Source organism: Acinonyx jubatus, chromosome D2 (assembly GCF_027475565.1).
Source record: "Acinonyx jubatus isolate Ajub_Pintada_27869175 chromosome D2, VMU_Ajub_asm_v1.0, whole genome shotgun sequence".
Lineage (NCBI taxonomy): Eukaryota > Metazoa > Chordata > Mammalia > Carnivora > Felidae > Acinonyx > Acinonyx jubatus.
In genome coordinates this window covers 30,949,817-30,967,545 of record NC_069393.1, presented here as the reverse complement: position 1 = coordinate 30,967,545, position 17,729 = coordinate 30,949,817, and the positions used below count along the sequence as shown (strand labels likewise).

At 55.7% G+C, this 17,729-nt stretch overlaps 1 protein-coding gene and 1 long non-coding RNA gene across 4 annotated transcripts in view; one reads left to right on the top strand and one right to left on the bottom strand.

Moving 5' to 3' along the window:
* The window catches only part of UNC5B (unc-5 netrin receptor B), an 81,851-nt gene extending 64,896 nt beyond the window's left edge, over nucleotides 1-16,955 (bottom strand). The window contains exon 1 of one of the 2 annotated variants that reach the window (XM_027062199.2): nucleotides 16,423-16,955. In XM_027062199.2, coding sequence (XP_026918000.2) covers nucleotides 16,423-16,501 — 79 coding nt within the window. In that variant the 5' untranslated portion in view covers nucleotides 16,502-16,955. The remainder of the gene's footprint in view (nucleotides 1-16,422) is intronic. The other variant, XM_027062198.2, reaches the window with a different exon arrangement.
* Nucleotides 4,336-12,385, top strand: LOC113600175 (uncharacterized). 2 transcript variants are annotated; one of them, XR_008292426.1, is made up of 3 exons: nucleotides 4,336-5,307; nucleotides 10,828-10,929; nucleotides 12,015-12,385. It is a non-coding gene; the product is annotated as an uncharacterized LOC113600175 (long non-coding RNA). The 2 variants fall into 2 exon arrangements; XR_008292427.1 differs by lacking the exon at nucleotides 4,336-5,307 and adding an exon at nucleotides 6,787-7,261.
* Nucleotides 16,956-17,729: the final 774 nt, after the last annotated feature.

Here is a 17,729-nt window from a genome sequence, read left to right as displayed (position 1 = left end):
GACCTAAAGCCCCAACAGCCCCTCTCAACTCCTGCTGAGCTCCCTGGAGGTAATACCTGCAGGTACAACAGGGTGTCCTGGAAAGGCAATCTAGAATAGTCTCAAATGATTCTTTTCTTAACCTTTCTCAGCTGTGCAAGGGCAGAGAGGGCCTGGTAAGGGTGAAAAATCAGCCAGCCACAAAGCAACACCCAATAACTCGGGCAAGCCATCCCTCTCTCTCTCTGCCTCAGTTCCCCCACCTGTAAGAGGGAAGTGAAAACACTCACCCTGAGGACCTCCTGGGCTGTGAAGAAGCTCAGATTTCCACCGAAGGTGCTCTTTGCTCGAAGTGCTCCACGCCTGTGAGCAATAATGGGCACCACCTTGGCATGTGGTGGGCGGGAGAGCCAGAAACGGGCCCTCACGGGCCCCTTCGCGAGGTCTGCCGGGCTGTGGTTTCTGCGAAGCTCTGAAGGCTGGCCCTCCCCCACAAGCACTAGGGTTCCCTAGGAGAAGCCTTGGAAATGAAGTCCAGGGCAGTGAGGTGGACAGGCTCAAGCTCCTGGGAACTTGTTCAGCCAGCTCTTTTCAGCAGAGATCCGCAACCCCCTCCCCCCCACCGCCAGGGGCTTGGGCGAGCACTCTGGTCCAGTGGGCCGTGCTGGAGAGGTGGGGGAGTTACTTCAGGCTTCCAGCGGCCCCTCTCCCTGGAGAGGCCAGACCCTGAGCTGGCCAGGCCCTTCCCTCTGCAAACTGCACAGGGCTCAGGGCGGAGGCAGAGGAGGACGCTGTCAAGGGTGTAATAAATGACTTATTGACTGGTAAGCAGAGTTCTCAGGGCTCGGAGCATGACCTTCCGGCAATTATGCCCTCCACTGCCTGCCCGAGGCCCCCTCCCTCTCTGTGGAGGCTTAGGCCTGCCTCGGCGCCTTCCCCTCAGACTATGCCCGACCTGCAGGGGCCCGAGGCATGCAGACAAGGTGCCCCCGGGGCTGCCAGTGTTCCTCCTCATGTATCCACGTGAGCATGCACCCTCTTGGACCAACCCTTAAAATGGCACAGGCTGGAGAGACAGGTTGGCGTGCTGGCTGGGACAGGCCAGTGGGAAGAGCCCAGTTCTGCACATCAGCTCTTTACTGAGACCATTGTCACCCCAGTGGGGCTTCTGCCTTTGGCAAAGCGGCTCCGGTGCTCCCGAACGTCACCACGCAATCACTCCAGACATCATCACTGCGCGGCCAGCTCTCATGGGGACATCCAGGGATGTTCACAGGGGGAAGACCTGCTCCCAGCCCGGGCAGTGGATGCAGAGTGGGTTCCTGGAAGGAACACGGAATGTGGAGTCCAGACTAGGGGAACACCCAGACTAGGCTCTGACATAATTGCTGGAAGACTGGGGTGGGTCATGTCACTTCCCTGAGCCCCGGTTTGGTCCTCTAAGACCTTCTTCGCAGAGTCATTAAAAGGACGAAATGAGACAGCATGTGCAAACTGGCTGATGGGGGCAAGAGAACAGACCCAGAGCGGGAGGGAGGCCGGGGCCGCAGAGGGCCTACACTACACCTGGCACACAGATGGAGTGCGTGCGGGTGGGACCCTCACTAATCAAGGTGAAAGCCAACTAAGCAGCCACCTCAGCATGTTCTGCGGCTCTGCATAGAATGGAGGGGTGTGTGTGTGTGTGTGTGTGTGTGCATGCGTGTGTGTGGCAAGGGACTGGAAAGGGAGGATCCAAGGCTTATCTGAGGCCCAAAGATCAACCTGCGGACCCCGGGGGTAAATAATAAATAACGTGCAGAACCCTTTGCACACACATGAACTGTGATGACCCCACCTCCTCTCTGCGAGGCAAGCGGTGTGGGATTCATTAGCCCCCATTTTATAGAAGGAGAAATCGAGTCTGAGGGAGGGGGCCGACGGGATGCGCTCAGGACCACAGGAAGCCAGGGCAGGGACAGCACCTATGGGTCCTGCCCTCTCCATCTTCCCTGGGAGCAGCACGGAAAGCTGTCCCCCCACGCGGCGCTCACTGCTTGGACCTACGAGCACGCATGAGGAAGCGGAAAGTATTCGAATAGCCGTGAAAACACAATGAGAAGGCAGGTGCGGATCTGGCCTGGTCTCGCACCCACTTCTTTCTTACGTGAAAGGTAGCATCCTATAGATACTATCTTGTGCTTCCTTTGCTTCTCCATACGTCCGGGAAGTCACACCCTATCAGTCCCCAAAGAATGCTATCATTTTTTATAGCTGCCTCAGTGCCCAGCAAGTGCTTGTCCCGTAGCTGACTCAAGGCCTCCACCGGGGCACTCCGGTGATTTCCAATATTTTGCAATTACAAACAACGTGCGTATGTATTTTTGTATTGATAAAGGTGTACCTGAAGGGAAGATTTCTATTTTTTTTTAAGTTTATTTATTTTGAGAGAGAGAGAGAGAGAGAGAGAGAGAGAGACGGAGAGAGAGAGAAGGGAGGGAGGGAGGGGAAGAGAATCCCACGCAGGATCCACAGTCAGTGCAGAGCCCGATGTGGAGTCTGAACTCACAACCGCAAGATCATGACCTGAGCCGAAATCAAGAGTCAGATGCTCAACCGACTGAGCCGTCCAGGGACCCTGAAGGGGAAGATTTCTAGAAGGTGGTTGGGCCAAAAAATATAGGATGCATGTGCGGTTGTTAAATAGCGTCAGATTACGTACCCGAAGGCTTGCACCAATGAGCAGTTCCAGGCAGGAACATGCGCCAATGTGATTCCAACACAAGGTGTGGTCATAACTTTTAATGTTTTCCAGTCTTACAAAGCGGAAAGTGGGATCTCAGGGTTGCGTTTTAAAACAGTCTGCGTTTTTCTTTTTTTTTTTTAATTTTTTTTTTTTAACGTTTATTTATTTTTGAGACAGAGAGAGACAGAGCGTGAGCAGGGGAGGGGCAGAGAGAGAGGGAGACACAGAATCTGAAACAGGCTCCAGGCTCCGAGCTGTCAGCACAGAGCCCGACGCGGGGCTCGAACTCACAGACTGTGAGATCATGACCTGAGCTGAAGTCGGATGCTTAACCGACCGAGCCACCCAGGCGCCCCTAGTCTGCGTTTTTCTAACTATGAATTTTAATGTTTTCATGTGTTTAAGGGTCATTGTTTTATTATCTTATCTTGTGAATTATCTATTCATGTCTTCCCCCCCCCCCCCCCCCGCTTTATCTTTTTATCAGGTTTTTGGGCCTTTGTTCCTCAATATTTTAGAGTGCTTTCTGTACTGGGATATTAGTTTTTTTTTTTCTGAGGTATACGTTACTAACATTTCCTCCTGGTTGGTCACATATTTTGTCTTTCGACTAGTTTTGGGTGCTTTGTTGTCAAAAATTTTTTTTCTTTAATATTTACATGATAAACGCGATCGTTCTTTTATTTTGTTGTCTCTAGATCCTGAATCCTAGTTAGAATGCCTTTCCTACCCCAGTGTTAAAGAGGAATTCACCCTCTATTTTGTATAGTGTCACTCTTTACATCTGGATCTCTAATCCATTTGGAGTTTTGTTTTGTTTTGTTTTTCTCTATGGTACGAAATGCAGATCAAAGTTTACCTTTTTCCAAATGACTACCCAGTTGTCCCATCACTAGTTATTTCAAAGTCTGGCCTTGTCCCAGTAGGCCGTCACACGATCTTTGTCGTATGCTGGATTTCTCTACGCACTGGGTCTCATTCTGGACTTTTCTATTACGTTTGACCGGCCTGACACTTCACACATTTGTGCCACAGCTTTAATTATGCAGGTGCTCCAGTATGGTTTTAACATCTGGTAGGGATAGTTTTACTTCATCTTTACCCACTTTTATGCCTCTAGGTGATTTCTCATTTAATCACATTGGCTAATGCTTCTAGCACAGTGTTGAATAGAAGAGATGATGGGTGCCCGCGCTTCACTAGTGATCTCAATGGAAATGCCTTTAGTGTTTTCCCATTAGAGAAGATACTGGCTTTAGGACTAGGGTATGTATATATTTTATCATGCAAAAAAGAATCCCTTAAGTTGCTGGTTTCTTGAGTGTTTATATGATGAATGGGTGGTGAATTCTGACCAACGCTTTTCAGCATTTATAGAGCTAATCATAGGATTTTGTTTCCTTAGATTCATAAAGATGGTATATGATATTAATTTGGCATATGTTATTAATATTAATGGATTTTGAACCAACCTTGCATTCCTAGAATGAACCAGAGTTGGTCATTCTGTATCATTTTCTTAGGAAAAAAAAAGAGAGAGAGAGAATGGAAATGGAAACCAAGGATGACAACTACCATTTATTGGATGGTTTCTCTGTCCTCTGCATGCCTTATTATCTGATTCAGTCCTCAAGAGAGCTATGTGAAGCAGGCTTTATCATTCTCATTTCACAGATGAGGAAACAAAGACCAACAATGTCGAAGAAACCTGGCCGATATCACACAGCTAGCAAATAAGAAAGACAGGACTGGATCTTGGGTCTTGGAAATAAGTGGATAGCATTATGTGGCTGTTACTTAGATATATTAAAAATGCTCACTACACGACAAAATGTGGGAAGGGGAACGTCTCTGTAGCAACTGCGGGAGGGTCTGCCCTTGCTTCCCGGAAGCGTGAGCTGCCCCCCTGGCCCCACCCCATCAGAGCTCAGCAGAGGAACAAGCAAGGGGCTGGTGAGCTGCGGGCCAGGTGCCGTCCGTCAGCAAACAGCCTGCCGGAGGCCCCTGAGGTCTGCGAGGCCAGGCAGCAAGCAGCCCTCGAGGCCCGCCGCGTCCCCACCCAACCTCGGTCTTGCTCTGACCCTGCATTCATGTCTCAGGCACCGGATGGTGTGGGAGCAACTCAGAGAACGAACACCGGGCTGGGGAGGTGAGGGCTGCCAGGGAATACAGTGCAGAGAAGAAAACCCTAGTCCTCTACTCCCCGCTGGTCCTGCCTGCCCCGTTTTCTAAGAACGGGCAGCCGGCCGAGGGATTATGTAAGTTCTGGTGGGCATGGCAGATGGTGTGCTGGCTCAGACACATCAAAGCCGGCCCTGACGCTAACCTTCCCTGACGTGGCACCCCGGCCTCCTCTGCTCTGGGGTGTGGAGCACGCAGAAGGATGGGAAGTGACCCAAACGCTGTCATCTAGCTCAATAGCCATGACCAGCCGGGTTAGGGGAAAGGCCAGGGCCTACCTACCAGCGGGAGGGTCCAGCCAGGGAAGTGAAATCATGGGCCCTTCCAGCCCCATAGCAAGCAGCTCTCGGATGAACCGCATGGTGTCTGGGGCAACAGACCCTGCTCTGCCCACCTCCTTGCATCGCAGATCGGCTCCGGAGGTTTGGAGAACGGTTTGTCTAACGCCGGGGGGGGGGGTGTTCTCCTTTGGCCCTATCTGACATTCAGCTTCTTTTATTCCTTTTGCTGATGGGTAAACTGAGGCTCAAAGAGGGTGAGTGACTTCTCTGTCACACAGAGTTGGCCTTAGAGCTGAAGCTTGCAGATGTCTAGTCCAGGGCTCTTCTAAATGCATAATGACCCGCAGGCTTCTCCCCCTCGCTGTAACCCCAGGTGGATCAACCAAGTCGTGCTGTGGGCCACCCTGTACCTTATGTCTAATGCGCTCCAGGTCAAGAGGGGACTATTAGAAAGAACAAGGGGTGTAACCAGCAACTTGAGATTGATTTCTTCCTCGGCAGAAAGAAAAGGAAACCAACTTTTACTGACCGTGCCCCATCTCATTCGATCTCCCCAACAACCAATCAGGGCTTCTTTTTTTATAGCGAGGAGATGTAGGCTCAGAAAATTACAGTTAAGGACGGAGACAGGACTTGAACCCCGTTTTCTAATTCTAGGGCAGATCCTTTGGACAGAGGAGGGCACTGAAGGCCCAGAGAGGGAAAGGGACCACTTCAATGCCACACAGCACATTAACTGTGTAGGCAGGATTAGAATCCAGGCTTCCCAACCCTTAGCTCCGGGCTCTTTCTGCTGCGCACCAGCAGGAGAACACGGGGCCAGGTCAGATGTACAGCAGGGGTCACTGTGCCCAGCAGCCCTGGCTGTCCGGCTGCCAGGCAGGAATTCCAGATTAGCCTGGGACAGGGGCTCCTGGCAAGGACCAGGGGGTGCCCAGCTGGGAGCGTGATACTGGCCAGGGCTACCGCGGCCTCAGCCAAGGGCCTCAGGGTGTTTAATCTCCCAGGGAGGCTCCCTGAATGTTAGCGCTGAACACAGAGCCAGGGACGACCTGGCTCGGCCACGCCCAGCAGCCAAAACTGCTCCCCTGCACCAAACCCAGCTCCAGCCAAGGAGCTGGCAGTAGCTGCCATGGAAGGCGGAGGGCTGCGGTCAGACCCTACCCATGGGCCTTTAGAAACACCCTCTCGGCCCACACCTACTCCCGGGCCCCAGAGCCCAGGTGCATGCGACAGGCGTTCTCTTGAGCCCTAGAAGGCAAGCTGGAGGGGAATGATGGATGGGCCTGGGAAGCAAGCAGGAAGCAAACATTGCGCGAGGGCCTGGGCCAGCTGCGCCTGGTGAAGGCCACCTTGCAGAGAAGTACAAAGTTTACCAGCCCGGCAAATGCCCGCTAGAGTCCCCTCTCTCCACACAAAGGGGTCAAAGGCACTTGACTGCACTACTTGGTTAATTCCTTGTGGCTCCATTGGACTTAGTGAGTCAACTCTCTCACACCCGGGGGCTCTGACTTTTGTCACTGGTACGTAGTAAGTGCTCCGAGGCAGAAGCAGAAGAGGATGAAGGGAGAGAGGCAGGCAAAGGCGGGGGTGGGGTGGGGGTGGGGAGGCTGCAAGCAAAGCAGCAAGAATCATCTGGCTCTTTGGTTACGTCGACAACTGTCAAGTCCAAACACGGTAGGGACTGAATCGTAGCGGCACCTGGGTGAGTAAGGCCTGACCGCGAGTTCGCATCCATCCGTTCTACGAGTGTTCATCGAGCACCTTCTAGGTGCTGGGGTCTGTGCTGGGTGCCAGGGACACACAAGGGAGTGAACTCAGGCCCAGTCTCCTAGTCACCTAGTGTCACAGCTGCTCTTTCATTAGCTGGTTGTTCAACCCCATCCTGCCTCCACCCAGGTCCCCGGGGCCCTGGCTCAGTGACAAGGAAAGGGAAGGGTGCCAGGCTGTCCCATGGAACCCTTGCCACCTGGTCCTGGGCCACTGCCCACTCTGTGAGCCTCGCTCTGCCCTGCTGTGTGTCACAGAATGCTCCAAGGTGGGATGGGGGAAGGAGCCAGGCACGACTTTCCTGGAATTTCTGACTGAATTTCTGGTAAGTTCTGCATCTTCCATGGGTGCTCTGGCCCCAGGCTGGGCAGGCGGGCGCCTCTGATCACATTACAGAGCTGCTTTCCTTCGGCTGTCTCCTGACTCCGGTAATGCCTCTAGACGCCACTCGGGGCCTCAGGGGGTTGCTGGCTCCTGGGTGATCTCAGTAGAAGATGTTCCTCCCAGACCTGGTGATGCCACCAGGCCTAGGGGACCAGAAAAGGCAGGCAGCCTCTCTCATCCTGCCACCTCTCCCATGCTCTCTGGTCAACCTAGAAGCTGTCACTCTCTGCCCGCTTGCTCTCCTGCCCAGAGATGTACAGGGAGAAAAGCAGGGGTCAGCCAGATCAGGGTAGGGGAGAGGCATATGCCATCTCACAGCACACCAGGGCCCAGTGAAGGTGGCAGGCCACCTCACAGGTGGGGATGTGCAGGTCCAGAGACACTGAGCCACCTGGCCCAGGCACTCAGTGAATGAATGCTTTCAATTCCAAAGCCGTGGCTCTTTCCACAGCACTAAGGGACCCCTGGCCCCAGAATTCTTACTGTACCAGATGATCAGATACTAATCAGTGGCTGAATTTGGAATCTGTTTCCTGGATGGACATGCCAGATGTCCCCACCCCCAGCCGGTCGCAAATATACCCCCTCGTAGGAATGCCCTCTCTGCTTACCCAAACTCCGCTCCTCTTTCAAAGGCCAAACGACACCCTTCCTCCTGCAGGAAGCCTTCCTGACCAGCCACGCAGGCGCACAGGAGCCTTCTCTTTTTTTTTTTTTATTTTTTTTTTTAACATTTATTTATTTTTGAGACAGAGAGAGACAGAGCATGCATGGGGGAGGGTCAGAGAGAGGGAGACACAGAATCTGAAACAGGCTCCAGGCTCTGAGCTATCAGCCCAGAGCCCGACGTGGGGCTCGAACTCACGGACCGCGAGATCATGACCTGAGCCGAAGTCGGCCGCTTAACCGACTGAGCCACCCAGGCGCCCCCAGGAGCCTTCTCTTAACAGGAACAACACTCCCTGTTGTACTACTCGATACGTGGCACCAGTAATAATGACGCCGAGGAGGACAGCAAGGCTACTGAGCACTTGAGAACGTGCAAAGTTCTTGTGTGTGTGACCTCGTTCTTCCCCACAGCAATCTGATGAGGACTGGCATTGTTAGCAGTCCCGCTTTACCAATGAAGAAACTAAAGCTCAGGAAGGGAGGGCAACTTGCTCTAGGGCACACAGCTGGAGGGTGCCCCGGCCAGGATTTGAACCCAAGCGGTCTGACTGCACAGCCTGCCCCCTGAGCGTGGCACTGGATCCCTCCCAGGCCACACGTGGCCTGGCTCATCTTTGAGTGAGCTCCTCTCCACCGTCTCACTCACTCTTGCACCCGGCAGCGCACACCTGATGCACGGCTCGTGCCTCAAGAAGGGACACAAACCAATTCAAGGGTCAGGCCCAGGCTTTGCCCAACTTTCACCGCAGAGCCCAGTGCCTGCTCACTCTGAACGAATGTGAGGGTGCACCAAGTTTTAGGGCTGGGCCGATATTCCAGGGGGGAGGTGGAGACAGATCCCTCGTTCCCCACCCCGAGATCAGTCACCCTCCACCCCTGAGAAATGAAACAATGAATGGTCTGGCTAGGTCTGAGAGTGTGTTCCTCCCACATCCTCCACGGGGCCCCCCTGAGCCTGGAAGGGTCGGGGAGAACAAGGGCCTCTTCTCTCAAATGCTCAGGCTGTCTGCCACAGGGTCTTTCTCTGTCCCCTGGGCCCTGCTTGGCATCTGGGGCTCTCTGCCTTTGAGACAGGAGATGCTTATGGAACAGGAAAAAGGGACTGAGGTCCTGAAGGGTAATTTATGGCTTCAGAGAGAGACCCAGGGCCACATAATGCTCACAAGGGCATTCCAGTCGATATATTGATGTTCTAGAGGGGCCTCTGTAAACACAAGTGGTTCTGGGCCTCAGCTACCTCTCTGTCTCTTGCTGGCTGCTGGGGCCTCTTCAGCTGGAACCAAGCAAAAAAAAAAAAACAAAAAACAAAAACAAAACAAAACAAAACCTGAGGCCCTTAAAGGTCATCCTTCTACCTTCCCCAACCTTAAACTTACAGAAGAGGAGACCAACCAGGACCCAGAGAGGAAAAGGCACTTGTCCCACAGCGGCGGAACAGCAAACACCAGAACCTCCTAATTCCCAGGCCAGGAGTTGCTGGGCCTCCAGGCCATAAGCCTCCATCCTTTTTCCTCCCCCCAGGCCTCTAGAGGAAGCCGTCTCTGGCGTCACAGGGCTGTCTCCTGAGGAGGATGCACCCGAGTAACCACTGTGTGCCATGCACTGTGCGAAGTACTTTATCATAACCAGGGTGCAGGATCCTTGAAACAGCTCCATGAGGATGGTATTATTGCCCCCATTTTACAGATGAGGAAACTGAGGCCCGCGGTAGTGACAAGTGAACCTTCCCCTCTGGCCGGCTCATAGAAGTTCCTGGGCACAGGGTTCTGTCCTTCCCTTCTTGTCCGCCCTGGGGGCACAGCAGAAGGCACAGAAGCATACCACCCCATGCTCCCACCCCGACACCATGCCTTCTAGTGCTTAAGAAGTATTTTCTGAGCTCACTCCATCTTTAAGAGCCACAGGGAACGAATCAAAAAATGAGATATCTTTTCCTCTCAAGCCTCCACCCCAGGTCCCAGCATGCAGTCAGAGGTAGCTGAGGGTCAGGTCCCCAAGGTGCACCCCTTCGGATGAGGCTGAGAGGCCCAGGAGTGGAAATATGGCCAGGGGGTGCCTCACCAAGGACCGGGCTTGCCCAAGACGGTGGCCGAGCAGATGCCGATACAGCCAATTCTCTGAGAGTGGGCGAGGCCTGGGGCCGGCCACCCCTGCCCAGGTGCCCCAGCTAGCTGGCTTAGCCCCCATCCCATCTTTTCAGGACATGCTGTTAGAAAGACCTGAAAAAGAGAGAGTCAAGGTCTGGCTCCCATCACCTCCTCCAGGAAGCCCCAGGGCTTACAAAGTTTACACTTTGCTGTGCTCTCCCTACCTATATGGTCACTGCCCCCATTTGGCATCTGAGGCTCCCTGAATGGCATTTCACGGTTCTGAAGTGGACATCAGCATCCAGCATAGTCACCACCTTGAGGGCTGGGGCCAGGGCGGCTCTGGCTCTGATCTGGGTCCCAGGTCAGTTTCCTAGTGAGCGTCCTCCTGTCCGGTGGGGTTCTTACAAGGACCAAGTGAGGTCCCACCTCTAAGAGGGTTGATAACACTAAAGCCATATGCACCAGCAATGGGGCTGTGACTTTCCTATAGGTCTCCCTGCTCCACATTGGCTCATCTCTTATCCGAGAGTTAAGGGTGGCAGTCAGTATAGGCCAAAGCACGAAGGCAGGGGGAACCCTTGGTGACCAAGGAGGTGGTAAGACAGTGGAGTAGGACTCCTGTGTGTCTGGGTGCACATGTGTCCTCCTTCAATCGCCTCCACTGAGACCCCCGGCCCCAGCCATGCCTGCTTATGTTGCTTTCCATCAGGGGTGCCACTCACTCCAGCTCTGTCTGCCTCTTCTCTAGCAAATTCCAGAGGAGACCCCACTGCCCCTAGAGGGCTGCGGCATGAGCCTGACCCAGGTCAGAGAGCAGATCTCCAAACCCTAGGTGCCGCCACTGTTCTTGGTAAGCTGGAAGTCAACTGGAGGCGACCCAAGGACTCAGACGCTTGTCCTGGGGGCTGTCAGTCAAGCTCCTGGACTGGCTTTAGGACCTATCTATGGCTGACCTTCCTCCTTCTGGGGCAGCAGGAGCTACCCTCAATCAGGCCTGTTTATCTGTCCTCAATGGGGGATGCCAGCCTCTGCCCTTCCAACTCTGGAACCTGGCACTTGAACCAAATCCTGCTCACAACCCCCAGCACAGGGCAAAATCAGGCCTCTTTAGTGCTGAAGGGCAAATGGCCTGGGTCCCACCAGGAAGAGACATCCCCAACAGCATACAATGGATGGAGCTTCCCATGCCTGGTGGTGACTCACTGTCCCCACACTTCACATACCTATTTATACACAAACACACCACAGCTGTGCCCATATGCACATTGCACACACCCAAACACACATAGCCACGTACATCACACCCCCATATACAAAAGGCATACCTCTCCCCTACACATCCCCTCCTCCTGCACCTTCACCTCCACAGCCTAACACCCCCCACCCATCCTCACCTCCCACCGCACACTCCCACCTCGGCCCATGTCCATTTTCACACCCACAGCTTGCCTGCTCCGAGAACCGAGCCACAGGGCTCAGGAAAAGTTGTGAGGCACTGGGGGCAGCCCGTTCAGGGAGGTGAGGAGGGTGGCTGGGCGCACTGGCGCTGTTGGGAGGTCGAGAGGCGGTGCAGTGTGGACGGATACAGCTCAGGGGAGGGGAGAGAAGAAGGGAAGGCGGATTGGGGGGGGGGCGGTGCTGAGGAGGAGCGGGAGGAGCTCGGTGGGGTGCGGGGGAGAAGAGGGAGCGGGGACGCCCAGGTGCAGGGCCCCCAGGTAAGTGCGAGGCCGGCTGGGCGCCACGGAGTCCACCCCCGCGGAGAGGGCTAATCACGGTCAGGGTCAGGCTCAGGCAGCGCTGTCCGCAAGGGTCGATTCGGGGGCTTCCAGCACCTCGGCGCTTTCGGAAAGAAGCAAGAGGGAACAAAAGGGGTATGGGAGCAGGGAGGTGGTTGATTTATGCCTGCACTTCAGCATGTGTTTTCGCTGCCATTAGCGAGAGAAAAGCCCAGACTGGGAGAGAAAGGAGCGCCGTGGGACCCGCGGTTTGCCCACCCCATGGGGGCGCATTGGCCGCGACGGAGCGGGGCCGAGTGCGAATCTGACTCGCCCGCCCGCCCGGGGCCCGGCTCCGCAAAGTGGCTCGGCAAAGTGAGGGTCGGGAGGCATTCCCCGGGCGGCCGGGGCTCCCCCCGAGCGCAGGCCCACGGGGGGAGGGGGGCGCCCCAGCCGCAACTCCGGAAGCAAATCGAAGGGGGCAGTGCATGAATTCCCCCCACCTGCCCGAAAGTGCCCTTCCTCGTATTATCTTCATTACGGTATTTTAAATTTCCCTTTAAAAAAAAATAAAGAAACGAAACAGAAAAAGCACAGAAGGCACTTGTTTGGTTTCATTCTGCCTTCACAGCTTTAATGACTCCATTTGTGGAAGCTGTTTAGGAAACTGGTGAAGAGGGGGCCGGGAGAGGCGCCGCCTGTGGCCTGGGATGCCCGCTTCCTCCTTTCTCCCCCGGAGGCTACCCCAGCCGAGGCACCTGGTTGAGATGACTCCACTCCCCAGCCCCAGTCCCAACCCTGGCCCCTGCCTCACCCCCTTTCCTACAGGGTGTCTCCAGCCCAACTCCAGAGCTGAGAGTCTAAAGAACGCGCTTAGCCGCCGGCAGGGGAGGAGGGGGGCGCTCCAGGTCGGGCCATTCAGAATCCCTAAAGTTACTCTAAGCACTTGGGAACAGAAGGGGTCTTCCTCTAGCCTCATCCCCAAATTCCTAGGCAGCCCACACCCTCCTTAGAAGACACTGATGAGGAGGGAAGGAGAGATGGGAAGCAGATCTCATCTTAGGCCCGACAGCCAACAGCCACAGGGTAGGGAGGAGATGGAGCCCCCCAAAGCTTGAAAATAGAAAGTAAAAATATATCCTGCCCCATTTATATGAAGGCAAAGCTTTAAAATGTAGAGCCAGGTAGTCTCAGAGCCCAAAGGAGCTTGGCCTGTGATTCGTCTCACCCAGGGCAGATTAGGCACCAGGAGTGGAGCAACCTTTGGGCACTTCGCTAGTCTCAGGACCTTACTTCTGATGTCTGGCCCAGCCCTGTTCCACCCGTCTGGGGTCTGAGTTCCTGACTCTATCTCTTCACCCACTCCCCCATCCTGCTACACAAGTCCCATCTGTCCTAACTACCTAACAAACCTTATCTTTAGCCGCTGGCCTTCTGTGGGGCCTCAATTTGGCATCTCGGTCCCAGATCCATGCTGGCCAGTCTGCAGGCTAGTGGAATGAAGGAGCCACAACTAGCCTGAGGTTTGAGGCCTGAGTTCAGATTCCAGATCTATCCCTGAGTCCCCAAGTAACCCCGGGGGGGGGGGGGGGCACGTCCGGGCCTGTTCCAAAGCTTCAGCATAAATAAGGGGGTTGGAAAAGAGAGGAATTGTTTTGTCCTCCGGAATTCCGGAGGGGTGGGGGGGGGAGGAGAGAAATTACCTCCGAAATTCCTCCCCTGCTGTGATACTTTCACTATATGAGAAATCTCATTAAGACCCTCTAGATTTTCCATTTTTTTGAGATGGGTGTTTGCTATCGTGTAGAGAGAGACACGGATGGGCCACCACACCACACTACGCTACCACCCCCCCCCCCACACACACACATGCACACAGAGCAGAGACACTCGGAAAACTCAGATTTTTAATTGCATCTTAAAAGGAAATGTTATCATGACACCGTGGTCCCTTCTCAACCATCCCAGCCAGAGGCCATGGCAAGACTCATTAAAAGCTCCAGGAAAGGCTAACAGGTGGGTGGGGTGACAGGATATCCTCAGGGCTAACCCAGGCTTTTGAAGTGGACTCTGCTGGCCAGTCACTTGCTGACATCCTCTTCTAAGGGTCTGGGGTTTTATGGTTCTGGGTTTGATTTCTCCAGCATCAAACTTTATGGCTTAAAAATCCTCAGTGCTGTAAAGGGAGCTCATCTCCATATTTACTGGGGAGGGGGGCGGTGAGAGGAAAGAGCGGCGCCTGCTACCTGAGGGGAGCTTGCACATCTCCCAGAAAGACCCCCCCCCCCCTTCTATGGAGACAGCCTTATCTCCCTCAGCTTGATATAAACCTCGAGGCAGAGGTGGATGGGGCCCCGAGGAGGGCTCTGAGGAGGAATCCAATGTGACCTGAACCAGCCTGACTATTGGAGAGGAGCAGCCCCGTGTGCACGTCTGCAATCTGTGGTCAAGTGAAGGCAAGATTTGAGGAAAGCCAACACGCTGGCCTTGGTTTTCCCCATCAGTGAAATGGGACTCATGAAGGATCCAACGGGCAGACCCAAAGAACATTCTGAAAGAAGTTCTGTGCCTGTGGCATCAGAGAGATGAGCTGTGTAGGAGGAAGGTGCCTGTTCTCCCTCCTGAAGGCAGATTTCTAAGGGCTTTACACTCTGGGCAGAGGGAAGCCTGCAGGCCAACCCCACCAGTTGGCCCCTCTCTAGGCTGGTGGGCAGGCAGCCCCTGCCGTGCTAAGTAATGAGCACAATTCCAACACCGGTTCTGCTCACGAGTGAGAAATCAAAGCCTGGTATTAGAGGCCATTTCTGGCTGGGCTCCGTTTGTGCCCAAATCCATCAAAGCCCTGGGCCTGGGGTTTCGCCTGGGAAAGGTGGGGGCTGGATGCTTTGTTAAGCAGGAAAGGCAGGCCACCCCCAGCCTCCCCAGCGGAACCTGGCTCCGGGGAACTCTCGGCCAACCAGTCTTGTCTTTTTCCTGCCCAGCGGAGACCCTCCCCCCACCCTCAGTAACCTCAGTATTTATTCCCCATCCCATTGCCCGGTTGGTTCTAAAACAGTTTCCCAAGCGCCAATCCTGCCCAAGTTCACAAAGACTTCACCCTACCCTTCAATCACCTCCCCTCAAACACCCTCAAACCAGAAACCAACACCCCAGCCCAGCACCTCCCGCATTAAACTGCGCTCTTTAAAACAAGGTTGGTCATTCAGCAGCCTGCCCCCTCCCCCACCAGTACCTTCCAACTTCAAAACACTGCTTTAAATACCAGAGGCTGCCCAAATCGTAATTAACCTGGATCAAATGATTGTGTCGTAACTTTACAACACAGGGCTGGGGGGAAAAAAAAAGTGGAGGATGTGCTAAAACCAAGCCCTCGCTCCAAGGCCGTGGGAATCATTAATTCCAGAGTGAGGAATCTTTGGCTATTGGGGTGTACGTGGGGGGCGGATGCCAACAGCACCGCGGAGGGGGAGGGGGAGGGGGAGGGCTGCGTCACCTCTTCTACTTTCTGCGCCAGGTTTCCAGCCCCATTCTCAGCCTCAACTCAGAGGGCTCCGCGCGGGACGCCCCCTACCCATCCCACTCCACCCCGCCTCGCCTCGCCTTGCCTCGCCTCGCCACGCCTCGCCTCGCCCCGCCCCGCCCAGGGAGCGGAGGTGTCCGGCCGCCGCTGCCAGCTCACCTACTTGGGTTCCGGCACCAAAGAAAGGTTGGCTCCTCTGCGTCCACCGGCTCGCCGGGAAGACACAGCCCAGACGACGACGCGGGGCCCAGCCACAGACGAGGGAGACGTGTACACGACCACAGCGAGGTGCTGGAGGCGGTGGCGGTAGGCACTTTATTTCAGGAGCCCACCAACCCCCTTAAGGCATCCTACAGGCCCAATGTAGATACGCGCACCTCGTCCGCTCCCCGGACCGGGAGAATGTCAGTGACCCATTTAGACGGAAACTTGGCAGGATCACTATGTACTCCCCTCCACCCCAACACACATACATACCAAACCCCAGAAAATATTCCTCCAGACCAGCGGATCCTGCGGTCGCAGGGAAAGCTGTGCGAGCAGTATTCGGCCCTTCCCCCTTCGATAGCCAAAGCCTTTCAAGCCTGCCTCCTCCGGCAGGCCGAGCAGACCCGCACTTCCAGTGCTCCGCAGGTCTCTCTATCCCTCCCTCCCGTTTGCTGATTCCGGAGGGTGCAGCGCGTAGGCGCCTGGACGAGCCCGGACCCCGACTAGGAAGTTTCCGGCGAACCGCACATAAACGCACACCTGACCGAAGCGGCGAGTCTCCCCCCCCCCCCCCCCGGGTCTCCGTGCGCGGGGAACCTGGGGTCCCCTGGAGGCCAGTCCTCCGGTAGGAGCAGACCTCGACTCGGGCACCCGTTCCAAGGAAAAGAAGTGATCCCTTCTAGGCGGGGACAGGAAGCTTACTCTGAACCACCTGGCCTGCGCCGCCCGAGGGGTGGCTGCGCCATCGCCCACTTTGGTGGGCGGAGAAATCTACCTTCTAACTTGGGTGCCGTGGCGCTTTCCCTGTGCACACCGACGCGGTGATGGACCACTTCAACTTCGGGAGACTGGGGCGCAAATGTCCCCTATACGTCCGCCCCCACGCCCGATCGCTCCCTACCTGCTTGGCTCAGCCTCGGGTCCCAGCAGAGCAGCAGCGCCAGCAGCAGCGCGCCCCGCGCTCCGCTCCGGGCCCACATGCTCCCGCGGCCAGGCTCGGGCGCCTCTCCCCCGGGGCTCTCTCCCTGGCCCCAGCCTCGCCGCCGCCGTCTCCGCCGCCGCCGCCTCCTCCTCGCCGTCCTCCCCGGCGCCCGGCCGCGCCAGCCCGTGCCCTCCGTGGGGGCAGCGGCAGCCACGCTGCGCAGAGGGCTGCCGGGCGCTCGGAGCGCAGTGGGTGCCCGGCGCCCGCTCTCCCGCCAGGCTCCGGCGCGCCCCTCTCTGCGCTCCTCAGGCTCTGGGGCTCCGAGCGCTCCCCGCGCTCCCACGCCCTGGCTTCGAAGTTGCGAGACAGAAGGTGAGTGCACTCAGCGACACTCGCAGCAGCCCGCGCCGCGCCGTCCGAACCCCCGCGCGCGCCTCTCTGCGCCCCGCCGCTACCCGCGACTCCGGCGCCCTCGCCGGCCTCCGCCGCCTGCCACAATGCCGAGCGCCGCCGCTCGCTCGCCCTAGTGAGTCCTCGAGCAGAGGGGGACGGCGCGCGGCCGGGGCGGGGCCTGGGCGGGCAGGGGCGGGGCCGGCAGGGGGCCCCGGAAGGGGGGAACCGAGGGCCACCCGGGCGCGGCCTCTGCCGAGCTGGGGGCCTTTCAGGGGGGTCCTCGCGAGGCGGTGGGCCTGGCGACTTGGAAAACCCGGCCGCTGGAAATCAGCTGGAAGTGGAGTCTGGCCAATTTTCTTTTCCAAAAACTAAGGAAGTGTATCTAAGCTCTCCTTTGGCTTGGCTGTGTCAGCTTTCTCATCTGATCAAACTGAGGAGTCTCACTTTTGGCTCCCTTCGTCTGTATTACGTCCCATGCCTTCTACATGTTGGGATGTTTCCAAAACCGACTCTCTAAATGAGAAAATCTTGAACGCCGAAGTCGTGATCAAGCTGGGGCTTACAGCTATGTGAACTTGGGTATGAACTTGGGATGTAGATCATCCTGGATGGGTCTACTTGTCTGAATAACCTCAGGCAGAACTGTTTACCAGACCCCTCTAAACCTCTCGTAGCACTTTAGGGGACTAGGGCGTTAAAAATTTGTCCTCCAAGGAACAGTGGGGTAGAGGGCACGGGTACAAACATTTTTGGCTCAGAGAAACTTGGGCTCTGTTCCTTACCTTCTGTGTGACCTTGAACTGAGCAAGTTACTTAACCATTCTGATGCTCCCTTCATCATCATCTAAAATAGAGAAAAAATTATAATTATTTCATAAGGGGGCATAGGATTG